Raw genomic sequence first — 21660 nt, 5'->3', positions numbered from 1 at the left:
CAGGGACCCAACAAAAAAAATATCTTCATGCTTGGTAGAGATGCGGCGTAGCCAAAGTTGGATACGGAGGACTAAGGGGTGAGGTGTATCAAATTTCTGTATAGCCTGTAAAGCACTAAGGGAGTCTGAGACAACCACAAATGATGACACAGGCATAGATGCAATACGGATTAGTGCTGCAAGAATGGCATACTATTCAGCAGTAAAGATACTAGCCGAAGATAGTAAATGCCCTCATACAACGCTGTCCTGAAACACTGCTGCGAATCCTACGCCGTCAGAAGACTTAGAGCCATCTGTGTACACTGCAATGGCATGAGAATGAGAGTGGAAGTGGTCAAGAAAAAGAGAGCAGGAAGCTACCGTAGACAGTTGGGCTTTCGAGCAAGGGAGTGAGAAAGAACAGACTCGAACAGCTGGAACTTCCCAGGGGGGGTAGGGAAAAGTGAGATGCTACATGAACATAGAGAGGTGGTAATTGAAGAGAAGACAAGAGCGAATGTAGGTGAAGGGAGAAGGGACGGAGCAAACAGGGGCGGCGAACAAATAAAGAATGTCTACTAATATCGGTGACCATTCTATAAATGGAAGGATTGCGGAGATCATGAGAGCGTACACATTAGCAAAGGCAATGGGCATCACGGCGATCGGATAAGGATGGAACATTCGCTTCTGCACAGAGGCTCTTAACAGGGGAAGAGTGAAAAGCACCAAGGCATAAACGTAATCCTTGGTGATGAATGGGGTTAAGGCTAGAGAGAGTAGCAGGAGAGGCCGCTGAATAGATCTGGTCACCATAATCAAGTTTCGTTAAAATGAGGGCGGAATGTAGGCGAAGGAGAGTTCAACGATCAGCTCCCCATGAAAGATGAGCGTTGGTTTTAAGAAGGTTCAGCCGGCTGTGACAAGTTGCCTTCAGAGAGGTAATGTGAGGTTTCCAGGATAACCCACGGTCAAAGAGGAGGCCTAGAAACCTGACTATCACGTTCAGGGATACGGGAGCAATAGAGGTACAAAGGATGATCGGAGATGACAGAGCGTCTAGTGAAAAGTAATTTGGCGAGTTTTGGTACTGGAAAATTTAAACCCATGTGTGGTGGCCCAATTGGAAACACGGTCGACCGCATGTTGGAGAGAAACTGTACTGAGGTGACAGTCAGCGCCTGCACATGCAATAGCGAAGTCATCAACATAGAGTGATGACCAAATATTGGATGGAAGACTAGAAACCAAATCATTTATAGCAAGGAGAAAAAGTGTTGTGCTCGGAACACATCCCTGGGGGACACCTTCAGCTTAGATAAAGTCCAGGTAGAGCACATTATTAACCCGAACACGGAAATGTCTGTCAGTTAAAAAGTTCTTAAGGAAGGATGGTAGATTGCCTCGAAGGCCTAAGGAGTCGGCTTGGGCCAAAATATTATACCTCCAAGTTGTGTCATATGCCTTCTCAAGGTCAAAAAATATGGCAATAACTGAGTGGTTTTTCGCAAAGGCATTACGAACATATGTATCCAAGCGTAGTAAGGGGTCTATGGTAGAACGGCCCTTACGAAAGCCATAGTGACGAGTGGAGAGACTGTTGTGCTTCTTTAAATACCACACTAAACGTCTATTTACCAGGCGTTCCATCACTTTGCAAACTGCACTGGTAAGAGGAATGGGATGATAGTGGGAGGCTTCATGTCCCATAGTATCCGGTTTGCAGAAAGGGAGAACAATGGCAGATTTCCACAGCTGTGGAAGAACTCCCTGTGACCAAATAAGATTGAAAAGGCGTAATAGGACTGCAAGGGCTGACTGATGTAAATGCTGTAGCATACGAATATGAATGTCGTCGGGCCCAGCTGCCGATGATCGGAAAGCTGAGTGTGTTGCCTCCAGTTCCTGAAGTGTAAAAGGCACATTATACTGTTCTTCTCTGAGAGAAGAAAAGTCCAAGGGTGCTAACTCTCTGGCAGACTTTGAGGAAAGAAACGAGGGGCATAGATGGAGCCCCTGAGAAACACGGACCAGATGATTGCTAATTTCATTGGCAACATTGGCAACCCGCAGGAGCCGGGTCAGGAGAATATTTACCACTCAGTTTTCGTACTTTTTTCCAGACTGCACTTATAGAGGAAGCAGAGGTGATGGTGGAGACAATCTCGCCAGCAAGCGCGTTTAGCGTCACAGATGACACGGCGAGCGATTGCACGCTTCTGCTTAAAATCAAGAAGTCTCTCCCTGGTTCTATTGTACCGGTACCTGCCCCACACAGCGTGTTTCAAACGTACTGCACGAGCACAAGCAGGAGACCACCAAGGCACGCATTTCTGAGAATGCCTGCCCGAAGTTTGGGGTATAGAATGAGAAGCTGCGGTCAAAACGAAGGACGAGAAGAGGTGTAAAAGCTCATCAACGGAGGACGAAGAAGGAACCTCACTAAAAACAGTTAGTTGTGAGTAAAGGTTCCAATTTGCCTGATCAAATTGCCAGCGTGGGTTACGAAGAGGTGGTGAATATGAAGGGGAAGTAAGAATGATTGGGAAATGATCGCTGTCTTGTAAATCCGGGAGAACAGACCAGGTGAAGTCTAATGCGGCGGAGGAAGAGCAGACTGAGAGATCGATGCAAAAGAGAGTACGAGTCCGAGGATCAAAATGGGTGCGAGTACCTGTATTTAAAACATGGAGGGGGTGGGTAGTAAGAAAAGCCTCTAATTGAATGCCACGGGAATCACATTGAGACCCCCCCCCAGAGGAAATGATGGGCATTAAAATCGCCAAGTAACAGAAGTGGTGGCGGTAATGACAAAACAAGAAAGGCAATATCTGGGATAGATAATGTCCGAGAAGGAGAGAGATACAAAGAACAGTGTGTATACCATCTATGCAAGTGGATACGGGCTGCTGTGTAATGCAGCGAAGCACGAACAAATAGCTGATGGTACGGAATATCAGTGCGTAGAAGAAGGGCACTTTCATTGAAGATCCCATCAGGAAAAGGATCTGAATACAATAAATTATAGCCTGAGATAGGATAGATAACGGCAGAGTGTTATTTTGGTTCCTGTAAGCAAACACCAACAGGGAAAAACTGGGAGAGCAACATCTGAAGCTCACCCCGATTACCCCTGAGGCCACGAATATTCCACTGTAAATAGGCCATGATTGGCAACGATAAAGATACCTGAAATCCGCAGGTAAGGGTACCTACGGACTAGAAGGGTTAGAAAAGTCCACGTGCAGTGGCAAAGGAAAACGTTCAAGTAGCGATGGAACGGTGCGTTGTGAAGAAAGGAGTTGTGCAGATGGAGAAGAGAAAAGAGAAGGAACAGAGGGTGGATCAGTGTCCATTGATGGTTTGGTCTCTGCAATATATTCAGAGATTGCTTCAAGTGTTTCAGAGTTCAGAGACGTTGTATGGGAGACAATATTGGAGATGGAAGGAGGAGGAGTTTGAGTAAAGATTGGAGCTGTAATGGACTGTACCAAGGTAGGGGGGTGGAGGCGAAAGGGTGGAGGGAACTGGAGAAGTGTGGGAGGGGACAGAAGAGGCAGAAACCCGGGAGGTGCCAGAAGAGTAAGAAACTTGGGAGGGGACAGGGGAGGAAGGCACAGTATGAGGAAGAGGATGAACCTCCACACTTTTAACGGAGCCAGTGAAAGGGGAAGACCTAGGTACAGAGACCGGGAAGGGAAAATGTGGAGGTGGATGAAGGGAATGAGGGGTTAAAGGAGATTTGTTGGACCTCTGAGAAGTAGAGGGACAATTGGGAGGAGGTGTCGTACGAGATCTTGTCGATACCGGGGTTTGTGAGGGAGAACACGAAGAAGTAAGGACAGACTGAGGTGTTGAAGTAGGGACGTCTGAGCCCAGGACAGCAAAAGAATTAGATACAGGAGTGACTATGGGACTGGCAACCGCAGAGGAGTCTGCAGAAGATGGGACCCCAGAAGTGGGGGGGACGTTTTGAAACACGAGAATAAGAAACACGGGGTAGTCTCCCTTGGAGGCGGAGATGAGAAACTGCCATAACATAAGGGAGACCTTCTGCCTCTTTGAGGCAACGAATTTCCCGCTCATTTAAGTAGACCTGGCAACGGCGAGAGTACAAAGGGTGAGCCTCATGACAATTAAGGCAAGAGGGAGATCGACTGCAAGATGTATTAGAATGGTCATCGGCACCACAGACTGGGCATTCGGCTATAGATCTGCAATATTTTGCTGGGTGGCCAAATCGCCAGCAATTCCTACACTTTTGCGGTGTAGGGATCACCTTCCGAACTTGTAACCGATGTCCTGCTATATAAACAGAGGATGGGAGGTCACGGCTGTCAAAAGTTCAATGAGCCACATTGCAAGGGTATCGTCTTCGCCTGCAGGCGGGAAGAACATATAAGTGTCTACCTTGAGAATTGGGAGATCTTGGAGTTCTAGCTGTTCGAGAATGTCATTGCCACATGTCTGGAAATTCTGTTGGACTATGGTATGGGGCAGAATAACAGTACCACTACAAGAATTGAGGGAATGATGTTTTTCGATAGTGATAGGAATAGTATCGATATGTGAAAGAAGAGAAAGATCATGAGCTTGGGTAGAATTCTGGACTGTGATGATGCACGTACCACTCTTAACAGCATGAAAAGAAATATCTCTACCAAAGTGGCGTAGGAGCGCTTTGCCAATACTATGGTCAGAAAGATAGGCAGTAGAAGAAGTCGGTCGTAAAGTAAAGAATTTAGTTCATTGTGTGGTCCGAAACCGAGTGTGGAGAGGGAGTGCATGACATGTTGGTCTTTTCCGAGTAGAATGGGAAGGTAACGAAGTAACATCGTCTGAAGATTGTCGTTGGTGTTTAGAAGTGGGACCAGAGTCGGTCCAACGTGAGACGGGCTGGTGATTCGAAAATCGTCGCACCATAGAGGGAGAGGCCGGAAGCATAGTCAAAGGAGAGCGGAGGTCAGACAAATTGAAGGAGTCAGTGGAAGCCCCGGTACCTGAAGCGGGTGAGGAAACAGCACCAGCAAGAAGTACAGGGGCCTTGGGAGTGTCCAAAGAGTGGCCAAAAGACAAGGCAAGGTCAGAACAGGGTGCGGTAACAATAAGGGGCCCGGGGGTAGCGGGGTCATGGATTTGGGACTCCATGGTTAGGTTACTTCTTTCTTTTTGTTTTTAAGAAAAAAAAAGAAAGAAAATAAAAATAAAAAAATTAATAAAAAAAAGGGGGGGCCGGGAAGGGATAGTTCCTAGGAGGAATGAAAGGGCCAGAAATCTCCCTCCGTGCCCAAGAGGACCTCAGCACCACAAGTAGCGCAGATGCAGCATGGAACCTGTGCCATACCCTACCCTTCATGCCAGTAAACCAGCAATCTGGGATAGCAACCTCACATCTGCCGAGCTACCTCAGTGGACAAAAGAGAGGGCGGCCGGATATCCGCCACAAAGCATACCTCCTTCGGCCACCACCCCCTGAATCCGAAAGGTGGCTTCCAGAGATACACCCGCCACCCGAAAGACACCCAAAGCCACCCTCCGGGATACCGGAGAGGGATCGGGACATCCCCAGGTGATCCAGATCCCACGGCAAACTACGCCACTGCCAAGAGCCTCAACGGAATGGGATGGACTCCGGTACCCTTCCCCCTACCTATGAACTAGTGTGCCTGTGGGAAAAATCCCAAAGGCCAAAAAGAGGAAGGGCAAAAGGGAGGGGTGGGGAGGAGGAGGAGGAGGAAAGGAAAAAGGGGAGGATGGGATAGGGAAGGGGGGATTGGGGGGTAATTAGGTTCGGTCTGAGGAAGGAGACTGACAGGTCTAATTCCTCAGACCAAGAGCCTCTTCACCGCACCAAGGAGCCCCCCTTGAAGAGGATGATTCAAGGGAGAGGAGGTAAAGTCCAACTCCTTGGAATAAGAACCCCTCACTGGCATCAAGGAACCTGCCTTGAAAGAATTATACATCTTAGTGGGCTGGCATAGGAAACCTATTTTCTTTTGTAATAAAAACACCAAATTTTGACACACATGAAGAAAATTCAAATATAGTCCAGGACAGCTGAAGTGGTATTTACCAAATGGCACTCATGAGATTCAATCAGTTTTCACAACTGCCAACTATCGGGTTGGGATAGTCAACATTATAATCTTGGTAAAAATGGTGTAAGGTGATGTATAAAACACTGCTGAACTGACTGGACTGTTTAATTAGTCCTTAAAAGAAAAAGCCATTTTTTATTGAACAATTTTTAAAAATTATCACAAATCAAACAAGTTTAACACTGTTTTACCATCAAGAACAAATCAATCTTACATGATCAACCTAGCTCAGAATCTATGACCAGGCTCTAGTTAAGTTTTGATCAAATGAAATAGCATGAAATAGTCAGGTGATGGTAATGGGATTTATATTACATATTAAATACATGTATCCTCAAAATATTTTTGGAAGTAAAGGTAACAGAATTACTTAAGAGTAAAGTACAATCAACCAAAATTACAAAACTATTCAGTCAAGAATATATCCATCAGTTATGTTAGTATTTTTTGATCACAGTTCAGTGGTCAAAGTCAACTGTGTGAGCACTTTCCTTCACAGACACACCTGTGCACTCAAGTCCAGAATTTTTTTTGTTTTTTTTCACTTTGCAACCCTTTACAAAGTTTATTCATTGGCATGAAGCAGGTGTAGGCTGCCTCTAGTAACCTTGTCTATTATGGTTCACACATTCTTGGTCCAGCCCCAGCTGGGTTGGGTAGGGTAGGCACAGTTCTGGGTGCTGGTATCAAGTGCCTGAAGCAACATATGGCCTCCCCGGCTGCCCTCTTACACTCCTCCAGAGCAGCATTCTTTGGGGAAATCAATGAAGGCAGCTCTGCAAAAATTTCCTTTCATGTTTTGTCTGTGCATGTACTGGTTCTTGATTCTGTCACAGAGCAGAATAGCAAAACTATAATGCACATGACATCCTCAAGTATGTCTCATGGTGCTGAGAACAGCTTCAATAATACACCCAGACTGTCCAGCAAAACAATGTCATCCTGTCAGAGTGAAACAGTGGCAGTGTTCATTGTCAGGTCCCAAGCCAGCTGCCACTTCATGGACTACAAAGTACTGAGAGTTCTTGCTGTTTGGGTAGCGTGGAATGCATGCAACAAGGTGCAACTATGTGCTTCTTCATAGGTATACAAGGGTGAGCAAGGCAAGATTTGGAGGCGGTGGCTTGACTGAGATGACGAGCTGCTTGTCCTTGTCAAACTGCTCGAGAAAAGTTTCCAACGGAAATCAAACAGCTCTGTCATTTTTTCACTTCCAAAGAAAGTTCTGCCAGTTACTTAGGCAACAGTAAGTGTTGGAAGGGTTGAATCAGAAACTTATGTTTGATGTTGGGACACTATGATCATATGAGCAAACAGCAATGATGGCAAAGATTTTGGGCAGCCTTTGGGAAATCCATTGAACTTGGCTTCTCCAAATATATGACAATATACAATGTTATAATACAGTATATACAAGATGGACTGTATCACTGTTAGTGTCAAGATCACAGACTTTAGTGAGAGCAACACCAATATCATTGATATTTCACTACTGTGTGTATGTACCCTCATGTCAAGAAATTTTAAGTTGTGTAAAATGGATCCTGGTGGCATGCTTGATTCCTAGCAGAGAACAATGGATTACACAGGGCAGGCAATCAAGCAAAGGAAATAGTTAAAGCAAACAATGTATATACGTTTCCATCATGGACCTGGTTGTGTCAGTTCCTTAAGGACTGGTTTCATGACACCCACAACAAAAGAATGTCCAGGGAAGCCTAGAAAAATATCACTACTAACATTAACTGTACTAATGCATCTAGAAATCTTATCACTTGCCTGAATATTTTGTTCAGTATGGTGCAAGGTTTTTATGCAAAGCAGTACTTGCCATACAGCAAAAACTGTTGTTCAGTGGCTTCATGACTGAAGTACCCTTTTTTGATGACTGGCCAGGAAACTTCCCAGATTTGAACACCATTGAGAACATATGGGAGGATTTACTCCATGAAGCCCTGAAGACTATATTAATCACTACCTAGATGGTTGAAGGATGTCCAAAAGCACAAGGGATGACCTATTTTGTATTTGTGATATTAGAGGGTACCAACCTACTTTGATGATAAGCACTGTAGATGATCCATGTCAATTACTTTCATAAGAAGTTTAAACCCTGCTATATTTTAAGTGTATCTACTGTTCATCAGCAATTACTGCCAATACAGTGGGCCCCCGCCTTACGAACGCATCGCCTGACGTTAAATTCGCCATACGAAGCATTTGAACACAAAAATTTTGCCTCGCCTCACAATAAAAAACACGCCTTACATGATTCGTCCAGGACGCGTCCCACGTGTGGCCTCAGCTGCCCCATGGGTGCCAGTGTTTACAAGCCAGCCAATGCAGTTGCATCCACGCATATATTCGGTACATTTCACCTTATCCCAGTGTTTTTTGTGCTTGTAACTGCAAAATAAGTCACCATGGGCCCCAAGAAAGCTTCTAGTGCCAACCCTGTGGTAAAAAGGGTGAGAATTAGTAAGGAAATTAAGAAAGATTTTGAAGGGTTTGAGGCTAACCCTGAGAAGCCTGTGCCAGTTGTGGAATCCATTGTGCCTACTTCAAAGATTAAGGAAATGTGTGCAAAGTGGGTTGAAGTGCAAACCTTTATGGATGAAAATCACCCTAACACAGCTATTGCAAGCCGTGCTGGTGACTATTACAATGACAATGTTGTGGCCCATTTTAGGCAAATCTTAAAGGAACGGGAGGTACAGACCTCTATGGACAGATTTGTTGTGCAACAGAGGTCCAGTGACTCTCAAGCTGGTCCCAGTGGCATTAAAAGAAGGGAAGTAAACCCAGAAAAGGACTTGCTACCTCAAGTCCTAATGGAAGGGGATTCCCTTTCTAAACAATAACAACTTTCAAACACTCTCCTCCTCCCATCCCATCAATCATCACCAGATCTTCAATAAAGGTAAGTGTCATGTATTCTATTCTTAGTATAGTAGTAATTGTGCATGTCTTCTTCAGTTTGTGTGTATTAAAATTAATATTTCATGTGATAATTTTTTTTTTTCATACTTTGGGGTGTCTTGCACGGATTAATTTGATTTCCATTATTTCTTATGGGGAAAATGAATTCGCCTTACAATAATTTCGGCTTACGATGAGCTCTCAGGAACGAATTAATATCGTAAGGCGGGGGTCCACTGTACTCTAAAAGCTATATTCATTAACATCCACTAATAGATACAGTACTTAAGGGTGACCCTGAAATAATACAGTATACATATATGCTTTTATGGTAATTTACATTATACATCACCTCCACTGCCTTTCCTACCAGTGCCATCACTGCCTCTACCACTAAGAACAACAAAATGACAACAATGACCAAAATAATTCACCACTAGATACTTGGGTCACTATTCTGTACATTTACCCGTAATTATGCTTTGATCTATATTTCACTGCCTAGTAATTTCATAAATTGGTCCAATAAAATAAATTTAAATGATTAGCTAATCTCTATGCTCCTTAGAACACACAACCCAGACATCTATTATCACATGCTATCCATCCCATTTGAGCAGGTATATGAATTTATAGTAAACAGAGATAACCATTTTTCAAAATGCCCACCATAGCTTAATTAACAGGGTTATTCTAGTGATGGTTTGCCATCCAGATCTCTTCACAATATAAGTAACTACAAGTGTGCCAAATTTGGTGTTTTCTGTCACAAAGTGCAAATGTTATGTTAACCCTTAAACTGTCCAAACAGATCTATGTTCACATGCGTAGTGCTCAAAAAGTAGATCTATGTTTTTTAACATATTTTCAAATATAACAAAAAAAAATGTAGATCAATGTTTTTTTTAACAAGTTTTCAAATGTAAAAAAAAAAAAAAAAAGAAGCTCTACGTTTTTTTTACATATTTTCAAATGTTGAAAAAACATAGATTTACGTTTGGACAGTTTAAGGGTTAATTATGGGTAGGTCACTCCATGATTAACCCTTTCATTGTCTCTCACGTATATACAAATTTTTGAGGCCAGTGACACTTATGTATCCATACAGCTTAATCATGGCACTTTCAAATATGATGAGGTAAATCTTGGTATATGTATGTATGTATATGTGTGTGTGTGTGTGTGTGTGTGTGTGTGTGTGTGTGTGTGAGAGTGAGTGTGAGAGAGTGTGAGAGTGTGAGAGAGTGTGAGAGTGTGAGAGTGTGAGAGAGAGTGTGAGAGTGTGAGAGAGAGTGTGAGAGTGTGAGAGAGAGTGTGAGAGTGTGAGAGAGAGTGTGAGAGTGTGAGAGAGAGTGTGAGAGTGTGAGAGAGAGTGTGAGAGAGAGTGTGAGAGTGTGAGAGAGAGTGTGAGAGAGAGTGTGAGAGAGAGTGTGAGAGAGTGTGAGAGAGAGTGTGAGAGAGTGAGAGAGAGAGAGAGAGAGAGAGAGAGAGAGAGAGAGAGAGAGAGAGAGAGAGAGAGAGAGAGAGAGAGAGAGAGAGAGAGAGAGAGAGAGAGAGAGAGAGAGAGAGAGAGAGAGAGAGAGAGAGAGAGAGAGAGAGAGAGAGTGAGTGAGTGAGTGAGAGTGAGTGAGTGAGTGAGTGAGTGAGTGAGTGAGTGAGTGTGTGTGTGTGTGTGTGTGTGTGTGTGTGTGTGTGTGTGTGTGTGAGTGTGTGAGTGAGTGTGTGAGTGAGTGTGTGAGTGTGTGTGAGTGAGTGTGTGAGTGAGTGTGTGAGTGAGTGTGTGAGTGAGTGTGTGAGTGTGTGTGAGTGTGTGTGAGTGTGTGTGAGAGTGTGTGTGAGTGTGTGTGTGTGTGTGTGTGTGTGTGTGTGTGTGTGTGTGTGTGTGTGTGTGTGTGTGTGTGTGTGTGTGTGTGTGTGTGTGTGTGTGTGTGTGTGTGTGTGTGTGTGTGTGTGTGTGTGTGTGTGTTATATATATATATCTTCTTTCAACAAACTGGCCGTATCCCACCAAGGCAGGGTGGCCCAAAAAGAAAAACAAAAGTTTCTCTTTTCAAATTTAGTAATTTATACGGGAGAAGGGGTTACTAGCCCCTTGCTCCCGGAATTTTAGTCACCTCTTACAACACGCATGGCTTACGGAGGAAGAATTCTGTTCCACTTCCCCATGGAGATAGGAAATGAACAAGAACAAGAACTAGAAAGAAAATAGAAGAAAACCCAGAGGGATGTGTATATATACATATATATGCTTGTACATGTATGTGTAGTGTGACCTAAGTGTAAGTAGAAGTAGCAAGACGTACCTGTAATCTTGCACATTTATGAGACAGACAAAAGACACCAGCAATCCTACCATCATGTAAAACAATTACAGGCTTTCGTTTTACACTCTCTTGGCAGGACGGTAGAACCTACCTGGGCGGTTGCTGTTTACCAACCTACTACAAATGAGATTGTAAAAATTATAGAGGAATAACTTTACTGAGTATACCAGGAAAAGTGTACGGTAGGGTTATAATTGAAAGAATTAGAGGTAAGACAGAATGTAGGATTGCGGATGAGCAAGGAGGTTTTAGAGTAGGTAGGGAATGTGTAGATCAAGTGCTTACATTGAAGCATATATGTGAACAGTAAGATAAAATAAGATAAGATTTCGTTCGGATTTTTAACCCCGGAGAGTTAGCCACCCAGGATAACCCAAGAAAGTCAGTGCGTCATTGAGGACTGTCTAACTTATTTCCATTGGGGTCCTTAATCTTGTCCCCTAGGATGTGACCCACACCAGTCGACTAACACCCAGGTACCTATTTGCTGCTAGGTGAACAGGACAACAGGTGTAACAAAACGTGTCGAAATGTTTCCACCCGCTGGGAATCGAACCCGGGCTCTCCGTGTGTGAAGCGGGAGCTTTAGCCACCAGGCCACCAATTATTTAGATAAAGGTAGGGAAGTTTTTATTGTATTTATGGTTTTAGAAAAGGCATATGATAGAGTGGATAGGGGAGCAATGTGGCAGATGTTAACATGACTCATGAAATCGTAATGACACGATTGCAAACAGACCATACCACGGGCAGGGATAGAACCCGCGATCATTCTGGAGTTTTGAGAGAGACTGATCGCAGGTTCTATCCCCGCCTGTGGTATGGTTTGGCAGATGCTGCAAGTATATGGAATAGGTGGTAAGTTACTAAATGCTGAAAAGAGTTTTTATGAGGATAGTGAGGCTCAAGTTAGGGTGTGTAGAAGAGAGGGAGACTACTTCCCGGTAAAAGTAGGTCTTAGACAGGGATGTGTAATGTCACCATGGTTGTTTAATATATTTATAGATAGGGTTGTAAAAGAGGTTAATGCTAGGGTGTTCGAGTGAGGGGTGGGATTAAATTATGGGGAATCAAACACAAAATGGGAATTGACACAGTTGCTTTTTGCTGATGATACTGTGCTTATGGGAGATTCTAAAGAAAAATTGCAAAGGTTAGTGGACGAGTTTGGGAGTGTGTGTAAAGGTAGAAAGTTGAAAGTGAAAATAGAAAAGAGTAAGGTGATGAGGGTATCAAATGATTTAGGTAAAGAAAAATTGGATATCAAATTGGGGAGGAGGAGTATGGAAGAAGTGAATGTTTTCAGATACTTGGGAGTTGACGTGTCGGCGGATGGATTTATGAAGGATGAGGTTAATCATAGAATTGATGAGGGAAAAAAAGGTGAGTGGTGCGTTGAGGTATATGTGGAGTCAAAAAACGTTATCTATGGAGGCAAAGAAGGGAATGTATGAAAGTATAGTAGTACCAACACTCTTATATGGGTGTGAAGCTTGGGTGGTAAATGCAGCAGCGAGGAGACGGTTGGAGGCAGTGGAGATGTCCTGTTTAAGGGCAATGTGTGGTGTAAATATTATGCAGAAAATTCGGAGTGTGGAAATTAGGAAAAGGTGTGGAGTTAATAAAAGTATTAGTCAGAGGGCAGAAGAGGGGTTGTTGAGGTGGTTTGGTCATTTAGAGAGAATGGATCAAAGTAGAATGACATGGAAAGCATATAAATCTATAGGGGAAGGAAGGCGGGGTAGGGGTCGTCCTTGAAAGGGTTGGAGAGAGGGGGTAAAGGAGGTTTTGTGGGCAAGGGGCTTGGACTTCCAGCAAGCGTGCGTGAGCGTGTTAGATAGGAGTGAATGGAGACGAATGGTACTTGGGTCCTGACGATCTGTTGGAGTGTGAGCAGGGTAATACTTAGTGAAGGGATTCAAGGAAACTGGTTATTTTCATATAGTCGGACTTGAGTCCTGGAAATGGGAAGTACAGTGCCTGCACTTTAAAGGAGGGGTTTGGGATATTGGCAGTTTGGAGGGATATGTTGTGTATCTTTATATGTGTATGCTTCTAAACTGTTGTATTCTGAGCACCTCTGCAAAAACAGTGATAATGTGTGAGTGTGGTGAAACTGTTGAATGATGATGAAAGTATTTTCTTTTTGGGGATTTTCTTTCTTTTTTGGGTCACCCTGCCTCGGTGGGAGACGGCCAACTTGTTGAAAAAAAAAAAAATATATACATATATGTCGTGCCGAATAGGCAGAACCTGCGATCTTGGCTTAAGTAGCAACGCTCAACTTGCCATATAGGACAAGCGAAAATTTGTGTATGCAATAATTTCACCAAAATCATTCTGAACCTAACGAAAAAAATATATTTCACTGTGTTTGTTTAGTATTAAATTATTGTAAATAAATCTAAAATATATCTAGTTGGGTTAGGCTAAAATAAATTGTTCTTTTTATAATAAGGTTAGGTAAGTTTTCTAAGATTCTTTTGGTACAAAATTAAAAATTTTTACATTAACATTAATGAAAAAAATATATCTTTAATCGTGTAAGAGAAAATTTTAGAAAGGACTTAATTTTAAATGAGTTCTTGCTAATTGACCAGTTTTACATATTCGGCACGACATATATATAGTATATCTAATTCTAAGTGCCAAGCGAGTGTAAAATGAAAGCCTGTAATTGTTTTACATGATGGTAGGATTGCTGGTTTCCTTTTTTCTGTCTCATAAACATGCAAGATTTCAGGTACGTCTTGCTACTTCTACTTACACTTAGGTCACACTACACATACATGTACAAGCATATATATACACACCCCTCTGGGTTTTCTACTATTTTTTTTCTAGTTCTTGTTCTTGTTCTTGTTTATTTCCTCTTATCTCCATGGGGAAGTGGAACAGAATTCTTCCTCCATAAGCCATGCGTGTTGCAAGAGGTGACTAAAATGCCGGGGGCAAGGGGCTAGTAACCCCTTCTCCCGTATAAATTACTAAATTTAAAAAGAGAAACTTTAGGTTTTTCATTTTGGGCCACCCTGCCTTGGTGGGATATGGCCGGTTTGTTAAAAAAAAAAATATATCTATATATATATATACATATATATATACAAGTTGATCCTGCCATATATGGTGCATGATGGGAACAGCTAACTTCTGACCTTGTGCTGGGTAAAAATTACAAGCAAGGCAATTTCTAGAGTGGATTTTATGGTTTCATTTGGAGTTTCTTTGTGTCAGATGATAGATCAGAAGACATCCTAATGAAAAGGGGTACCGTATTTAATGGTGAAAGATAAGATTTCATTCGGATGGTTATCCACCCAGGATAACCCAAGAAAGTCAGTGCGTCATCGAGGACTGTCTAACTTATTTCCATTGGGGTCCTTAATCTTGTCCCCCAGGATGCGACCCACACCAGTCGACTAACACCCAGGTACCTATTTGCTGCTAGGTGAACAGGACAACAGGTGTAAGGAAACGTGTCGAAATGTTTCCACCCGCCAGGAATCGAACCCGGGCCCTCCGTGTGTGAAGTGGGAGCTTTAGCCACCAGGCCACAAGACGCTCCGGCGTCAAGGATGTATCTCCAATTCTAACACGCTAAATTTGGGAGAAAAAAAAAAAAAAGATAAATGGTATTTTGGCCTCCAAGATGCTGGGTAATTTTTCAACACTTATTTCGGTGGGGTGAGGTGGGGATAGTATCTTCGAGACTGTAAAATATTGTAATTTTGGTCAGTTTCATACCAGAAGTGTAGTTTCCAAGGCCTGCTTCAATTATAAGGATGGCCTACACTATGCTCAATCGTTCTTGGCTATATTTTTTTTAGCTGAAAAATAGGGTTAATCAAATTTTTTGTATGATGGATTCAAAATGGAGGACAAGCGTTATATAGGAATGGCCTGGAGACATGATTAATGAACAGAGGAAAGGTTCCTTTAGTTACTGGAATACCTATAGTGTTTATTTTGGACTATTTTAAAATTGGAATTTATAGAATTTTGTGTAAAATTAGCCAAATTACAACTTCTATGTATTTTATAGGATCATTCTTGTAGGTAAATGGGCAGTTTCACAATAAGAGCAGCCTCAATCAATATAACAGAAGGCATCCTGGTACTTTTGGGTTGATTTGAGCAATAAATTAGGCCTGAAACAGGCTCCAAATTAGGCACACTGCAGTTGTTTAAAGTGCTCCATGACTTCCAACTTCATGCCAGTATAATTCTGCATCAAATTGTACTTTTTTTTTTGGTGTCATTACTTTTAGAAAAAGATCCTCATCCATTTTAGAATATAAAATTCAGAAAAATTTCAGCACTGACAGGACTCAATTTCAGGGGTCGTGACAGTGAAAGAGTTAACCTTAAAAACAATTTTAATCCTATATAAATCTTTTCTTTTTATGACCCTCTTCCAATTTCCTTATTACCAGCTTGTGTACAGTACTTAAAAAAACCAACTAAATTCACAATTTTTCAAATCATCCCTTCAATGAATGTAAATTACTGTACATGTATACAGCCTCTTCTCACTTAGCGATGTACTCGTTTACCGACCACTCACATTTATGATCAGCTCTCCAACCAGTATGCAAACCTAAGTAATGTATATTAGAGCAGATTTCCTCTATTCTGTTTATTACAGTATACAGTACACTACTGCATAAACATTTAAAAATATACTAAAAATGTTATAAATGGTGCAAAGGTGACATTAAAAAAATATCTAAAGATGGTTGACACGAGCCCACTACCAGTACAGTATGCTCCTCACTTAATGACCAATTCACTTACTGACCTACTCTTTGGAATGGAACCCCATCGTTAAGTGAGGAGAAGCTGTATTATTAAGGTGCCAAGTAAAAGCTCACAAGAGTCTTCAGCGAGAATGAGACTATGATGACAAACCTAACTAAGCAATGGCTTAGTTTCCTAAATAATTTATTAAACCAGGGTTGATTAAACCTTTATAACACTATATAATTTGTATTCACTGAAATAAATTTTATACAAGTTATATAGCATACATTAGGAAGCACAATTCATTAAGGTGATGTAAAATTCCTTAACATTTAAATGAAACATTATCACAGATATATTTATGACTACACTATTAAAATCAAGGTAAAAGGAACCCTAATTTTTATATGGCATTTAAAATATGTAACAATAAGTCTTACACATTCTTAGGATAATTTAATTTTTTTTTTTAAACTTCACAAGAGCATAAACATTCAGAAGACTCTAGTCAAAAGATTTTCTTAATGTACAAACTATAGGCTAATCTACAAATAGATAAAAAGACTAAATATACTTTATTTGAAATTTGCTAAATAAAAATATATGGCTATTGCACTTATTTTGTATGTTTTATGGCTATTTTGTTTTTAATTAGCAAAAACTGCCCATTGTAAATAATCTACAACTTTGTGTTTTGATATAGTGTATCATACATGTTAGTAAAAATATAAAATTGGTGACCAAGTCACTTATAAAGCACTTTCAGGTTGATTTATAAATATCCTCTTTACCTGCATTTAAAAAAAAAGATGAACTACAATGATGCTAATAGATGGCAAATGTTTATCACATTCATACATTTAAATAATTTATTAATTTCAACACTTACTCCAGGTACCATATACACAATTTTTATTTCAAACATGCATGATTAGAATGCACTTCCATTAACTTATCTATATACATGCATGTGGCTGTATTCATACATGTAGAAAGAGTCTTGATCACGATGGGTACAAGTCTACATAAACCCAAGTGTACAGTCGCCGTAGTTGAACATCTAACGCTCGATATTTGGCACTAGTAAGACCATCTGTTTTAAATCTCTTCTTCCCCTCATATAAATACTGGTATCTGTAAACATCAAGGTGAAAGTATTTAGTAAAAATCCTGATATATTATTCAACAAACACCCCCCACTACTACAATGAAATTAAACATCAAAGAAATCCAACAGTGGTATGTAAATTTTTTTTTGAAAAGCCCACTGTATGCAGAACATGTTAGGCAGATTTAACCCTTTCAGGGTCCAGAGGCCAAATTTCAAAGTGTGCACCAGTGTCCAAGAATTTAAAAAAAATAATTTTCCCTTTTTTCTCATGAAATGGTAGAGAATCTTTTTCTGAAGGTAATAAAACTAAAAGTACGAAATTTGATGGAAAATTGACGAAATTATGCTCTCGCAAATTTTGATGTGTCGGCGATATTCACGCATCGGCGATTTTGTCAACTTTGACTCCCATTTTAGGCCAATTACCTTATTCTAGTCGACCAAATTCTTAGCTATTTCACTAGTATTACTTCTATTCTATCGACTGAGTACAAAAAAATCACCAGCTCAACTGTTTCAACTACAAAATAGAGAGATTGGAAATTGGTAATTTGGCCAATTTAGTGCAAAGTTCAAAATATTCCAGTTTCAAAATAGGGTCCAGAATAAACAATGCAGGCATTCCTGGCACTAAACTAACATTTCCTCTGTTCATTAGTTACGTTTTCAGGCTTTACAAATAAATTCTATTTTGATTTTTAATTCACATAATGAATTTTTATTCAAACCAAAAAATAGATTTACTGTCATGCAATATTGTAATAACTGTATAAATAATATCAGCACATTTGTGAATGTATATTAGACCCACCAGCTGGTGTGTATTAGACGTGTGAGGTAATTTATTTACTCTTGAACATTGGCAAAAATTTAACCTTTCTGATACTTTGAGCTCAGTTTCAAGCCATTTTCAGCACTAAAACCAATGAAAATCATCTCTATTTCTGTAATATATCTTCCATTCTATCAAATGAGACCAAGAAATTGCAAATACAACTATAAAAAACATACGAAGAAACACTGCAAATTTGCTGTTTTAATCGAAAATTACGATCTCAGTTTTTTTTTCTCTCATTATGCACTGTGTGCTGCAGGATTTGTTTTATGTGGTGCACACATACCACGTAGATGTATTCTCTCATATCTAGGCCCAAATTTACCGCTCACAACTTATCAGAATGAGCTGAACTCATGGCGTAGATCTATGGTTTGAACCCTCAATGTAAAGCCGTAGATCTACGGCACGGACCCTGAAAGGGTTAAACTAGGAATAAAATCTATTAAACACTTATAAAGTACACTGGTGTGGAGCTGTTTTGACTTGCAGAGTTTAGCAAGTTTAAAGTTGGAAACAAAGCATACAAATTCTGATTATAGCTTTCAAGTGAACAGAATTGGTGTACAATATGGTATTATTTATTATTATTAATTATTCGACACTAAACCTAGGGTCTGGTATCTTACATTCAGTGTAACTTATTTTAGTCATCCCTACAAAATCATGGAAGACTTATGTTTCTAGAGGTTCTGTAAAACCAGAAAGCACAAATACAAAATTGAGTCTGCACAAAAATTTTGTTTCAGATTTGGGTTTAATGTGTGTTTTAGGGATTATATATCTACACCATTTCATAAGAGATAATGACCAGAAGAGAGAGTTGGGCAGAGCAAAGCCAACAAACATGAAAAATGTTGATTGCCCACTGGTAAAAAGTTTGCTAAACAAAATTTGCAAACGTGGAAGCATGTGGGTTTGTAGTGAAGACTGTAGTTTACTGTATTCTAGCAAAAGTAATTATAATCATGCCCCTACAGTGAGTTTACACGTCTTAACTCATACCACTCTTTAAAATAAATTTTCACATCAATATCTGTGAGCCAACATTAACACTTAAGAAAACATATTCTGTGTGCTACTTGTACTAAAAATACAAATTCCATGTATTACCTGTACTTAGTACAAATTTTATGTGCTCCTGTAAGATTACACACACACACACACACACACACACACACACACACACACACACACACACACACACACACACACACACACTGAAAAATGTAGAGGTTTCTCTCACTTTATGCAAATTTGCTACTTATTTATTTATTTATTTATTATTATTTGGACATGATACATAGTTGTACAAAAGAAATACAGTGGTTGAGTGTACATGCCAAAAGCCCCTTGTATTCAGAGCATTGTGGGCAGGCTTAAAATTAACTTAAGATTAACTAAGCAATGATATATTCAGTAGTAAAAAATACAGTAAACAAATTACAACATGAAGTACGAATGAGTATTTCAAATAAGAAGCTTTATAGTTGTACAAATAATACGGTCAAATCAAATAAAATCAATGATTTGTAGTCTAGAAACAGGTCATATGGGCATTTGATGAGTTACTGAGCATTCAAGAGAATGGAGTATTCTATTAGGTAATGTAATTACAAAAAAAAAACATAGTTTGATAGGGTCACAGGTTATACATTTATGAGATACAGTTAGTCAGTATTTATTTAGCTGTGGGTGAGTAAGTGGTTTTTAAAAAGAGTCTTGAATTGATAAACAGACAGTGTTTCTTTTATATTAACAGGCAATGAATTCCAGATTTTTGGGCCTTTTATGTACATTACGTTTTTACATAGTGTGAGATGGACACGAGGAACATCAAAGAGTGATCTGTGCCTTGTGTTATGGTCATGTGTTCTGTTGAGGTTGGTAAGGAGAAGTTTGAGGGGAGGGTTTATACCCGAGTTAAGTGTTCTATGTATGTAGTAGGTACAATAATAAGTATGGATGTTTTGTACAGTGAGTAAGTTTAGAGTTTTGAATATTGGTGGAGTATGCTGCCTGTAGTGGGAATTTGTCATCATTCTGACTGCAGCCTTTTGTTGGGTAATCAGTGGTCTGAGATGGTTTATTGTTGTTGAACCCCATGCACAAATTCCATAGGTGAGATAGGAGTAAATGAGCAAGTGATATAGGGCCAGGAGGGCTGACTGTGGAACATAGTACCACATCTTCGATAGTATGCCTACGGTCTTGGAGATTTTCTTGGAAATGTGTTGTATATGTGTTTGAAATTTGAGTCTATCATCAAGGTGGATTCCTAAGAATTTTCCCTCTGTGAGCTTTGTGATAGGTGATCTGTTTATCATTATGTTAAGAGGAACATCTGTAGTTCTGTTTCCAAACTGTATGAAATAGGTTTTGCCAATATTGAGAGTAAGTTTGTTAATCATCATCCAGGTAGATATTTTCTGTAATTCAGTATTTACAGTATTGGCTAGCATGACTGGGCTTGGGTGAGAGAAGACTTATGTAGTGTCATCTGCAAATAGCGTGGGTTTGAGTAGTTGCAATGCATTTGGTAGGTCATTTATGTAAATGAGAAAGAGAAGAAGGCCAAGGACACTTCCCTGTGAGACACCAACTGTAATTGGCTGTGTGGAAGAGTTTGCTCCATTTGTGCACACATACTGGCTTCTGTTGCTGAGGTATGACTTTAGGTAGTTGAGGGAGTGCCCTCTTATACCATAGTGTGACAATTTTATGTGCAGCAAATCATGGTCAACTGTATCAAAAGCTTTACGTAAATTAGGAAGATCCCCAATGGGACTTCTTTTTTCTCGAGTGCAGTGTATATTTGTTCTAGCATGTGTATAATAGCATCATTTGTATTTTTATTAGGCCTGAATCCAAACTGACAGGGGTTGAGCATGTTGTGGGAGACAAGGTAGGAAAAGATTCGCTTATGAATTAATTTTTCAAAGATTTTAGAGAGAGGGTGTAAGTTGGATATTGGCCTATAGTTATCCAAGTCTGTTTGATTTCCTCCTAAATGTATCGGGGTGACCCTCGCTATTTTGAGAACTGTGGGGAAGGTAGAGGATTCGGTGGATTTGTTAAAGTGTGTTGCAATGATTGGTGACAGCACTTGCGAAGCTTTATTGTATATAAAGGGTGGTAAGGTATTTAAATCTCCTGTCTTGTTTTTTTTTAGCGTGTTGATAAAAAGGGAGACTTCTGTTGGGTTAGTCAGAGCTAGGAACAGTGTGTTCAGGTAGTTGCCAGTGAGGTAGTCATTGGGTGGGGTATTTGAGCTTGGAATTTTATTGGCAAGGTTTTTTTCTATGGTGGAGAAGAAAACATTGAGTCTGTTTGCTGTTTCAGTTGGTGGGAGTTGGGGTTCATCTGGTTTTGTTAGTTTGATTGCTCTGTTTCCTGATATTTTTTTTTTTGTTCCTAGAATTTCAGATAGGGTTTTCCAGGTTGGATAATATGTTCTCATAATACAATTTTTTTGCCCTTCTTATCAGGTTGGTTAGGACTGATGAGTAACGTTTTGTTTGGTCTCTGGTTATGTGACCCATTCTATACTGTTTTTCGTATAGGTGCCTTATATTTATGGATTTGAGGATGCTAGGCATTAGCCAGGGACTGTTCAGTCTCTTAGCTGTGATCTGTTTGTTTTTTTAGGGC

At 40.4% G+C, this 21660-nt stretch overlaps 1 protein-coding gene across 9 annotated transcripts in view; it reads right to left on the bottom strand.

Annotated features, from left to right (window-relative positions):
* Nucleotides 1–15685: 15685 nt before the first annotated feature.
* The window catches only part of LOC128693328 (uncharacterized), a 354225-nt gene continuing 348250 nt past the window's right edge, over nucleotides 15686–21660 (bottom strand). For all 9 annotated transcript variants that reach the window (XM_070089438.1, XM_070089439.1, XM_070089440.1 and 6 more), the window contains one exon: nucleotides 15686–17197. In XM_070089438.1, coding sequence (XP_069945539.1) covers nucleotides 17068–17197 — 130 coding nt within the window. In that variant the 3' untranslated portion in view covers nucleotides 15686–17067. The remainder of the gene's footprint in view (nucleotides 17198–21660) is intronic.

The sequence above is a fragment of the Cherax quadricarinatus genome, chromosome 28 (assembly GCF_038502225.1).
Source record: "Cherax quadricarinatus isolate ZL_2023a chromosome 28, ASM3850222v1, whole genome shotgun sequence".
Taxonomy (NCBI): Eukaryota; Metazoa; Arthropoda; class Malacostraca; order Decapoda; family Parastacidae; genus Cherax; species Cherax quadricarinatus.
The sequence above is the reverse complement of the archived record's forward strand: the minus strand, read 5'-3'. Positions and strand labels throughout refer to the sequence as shown.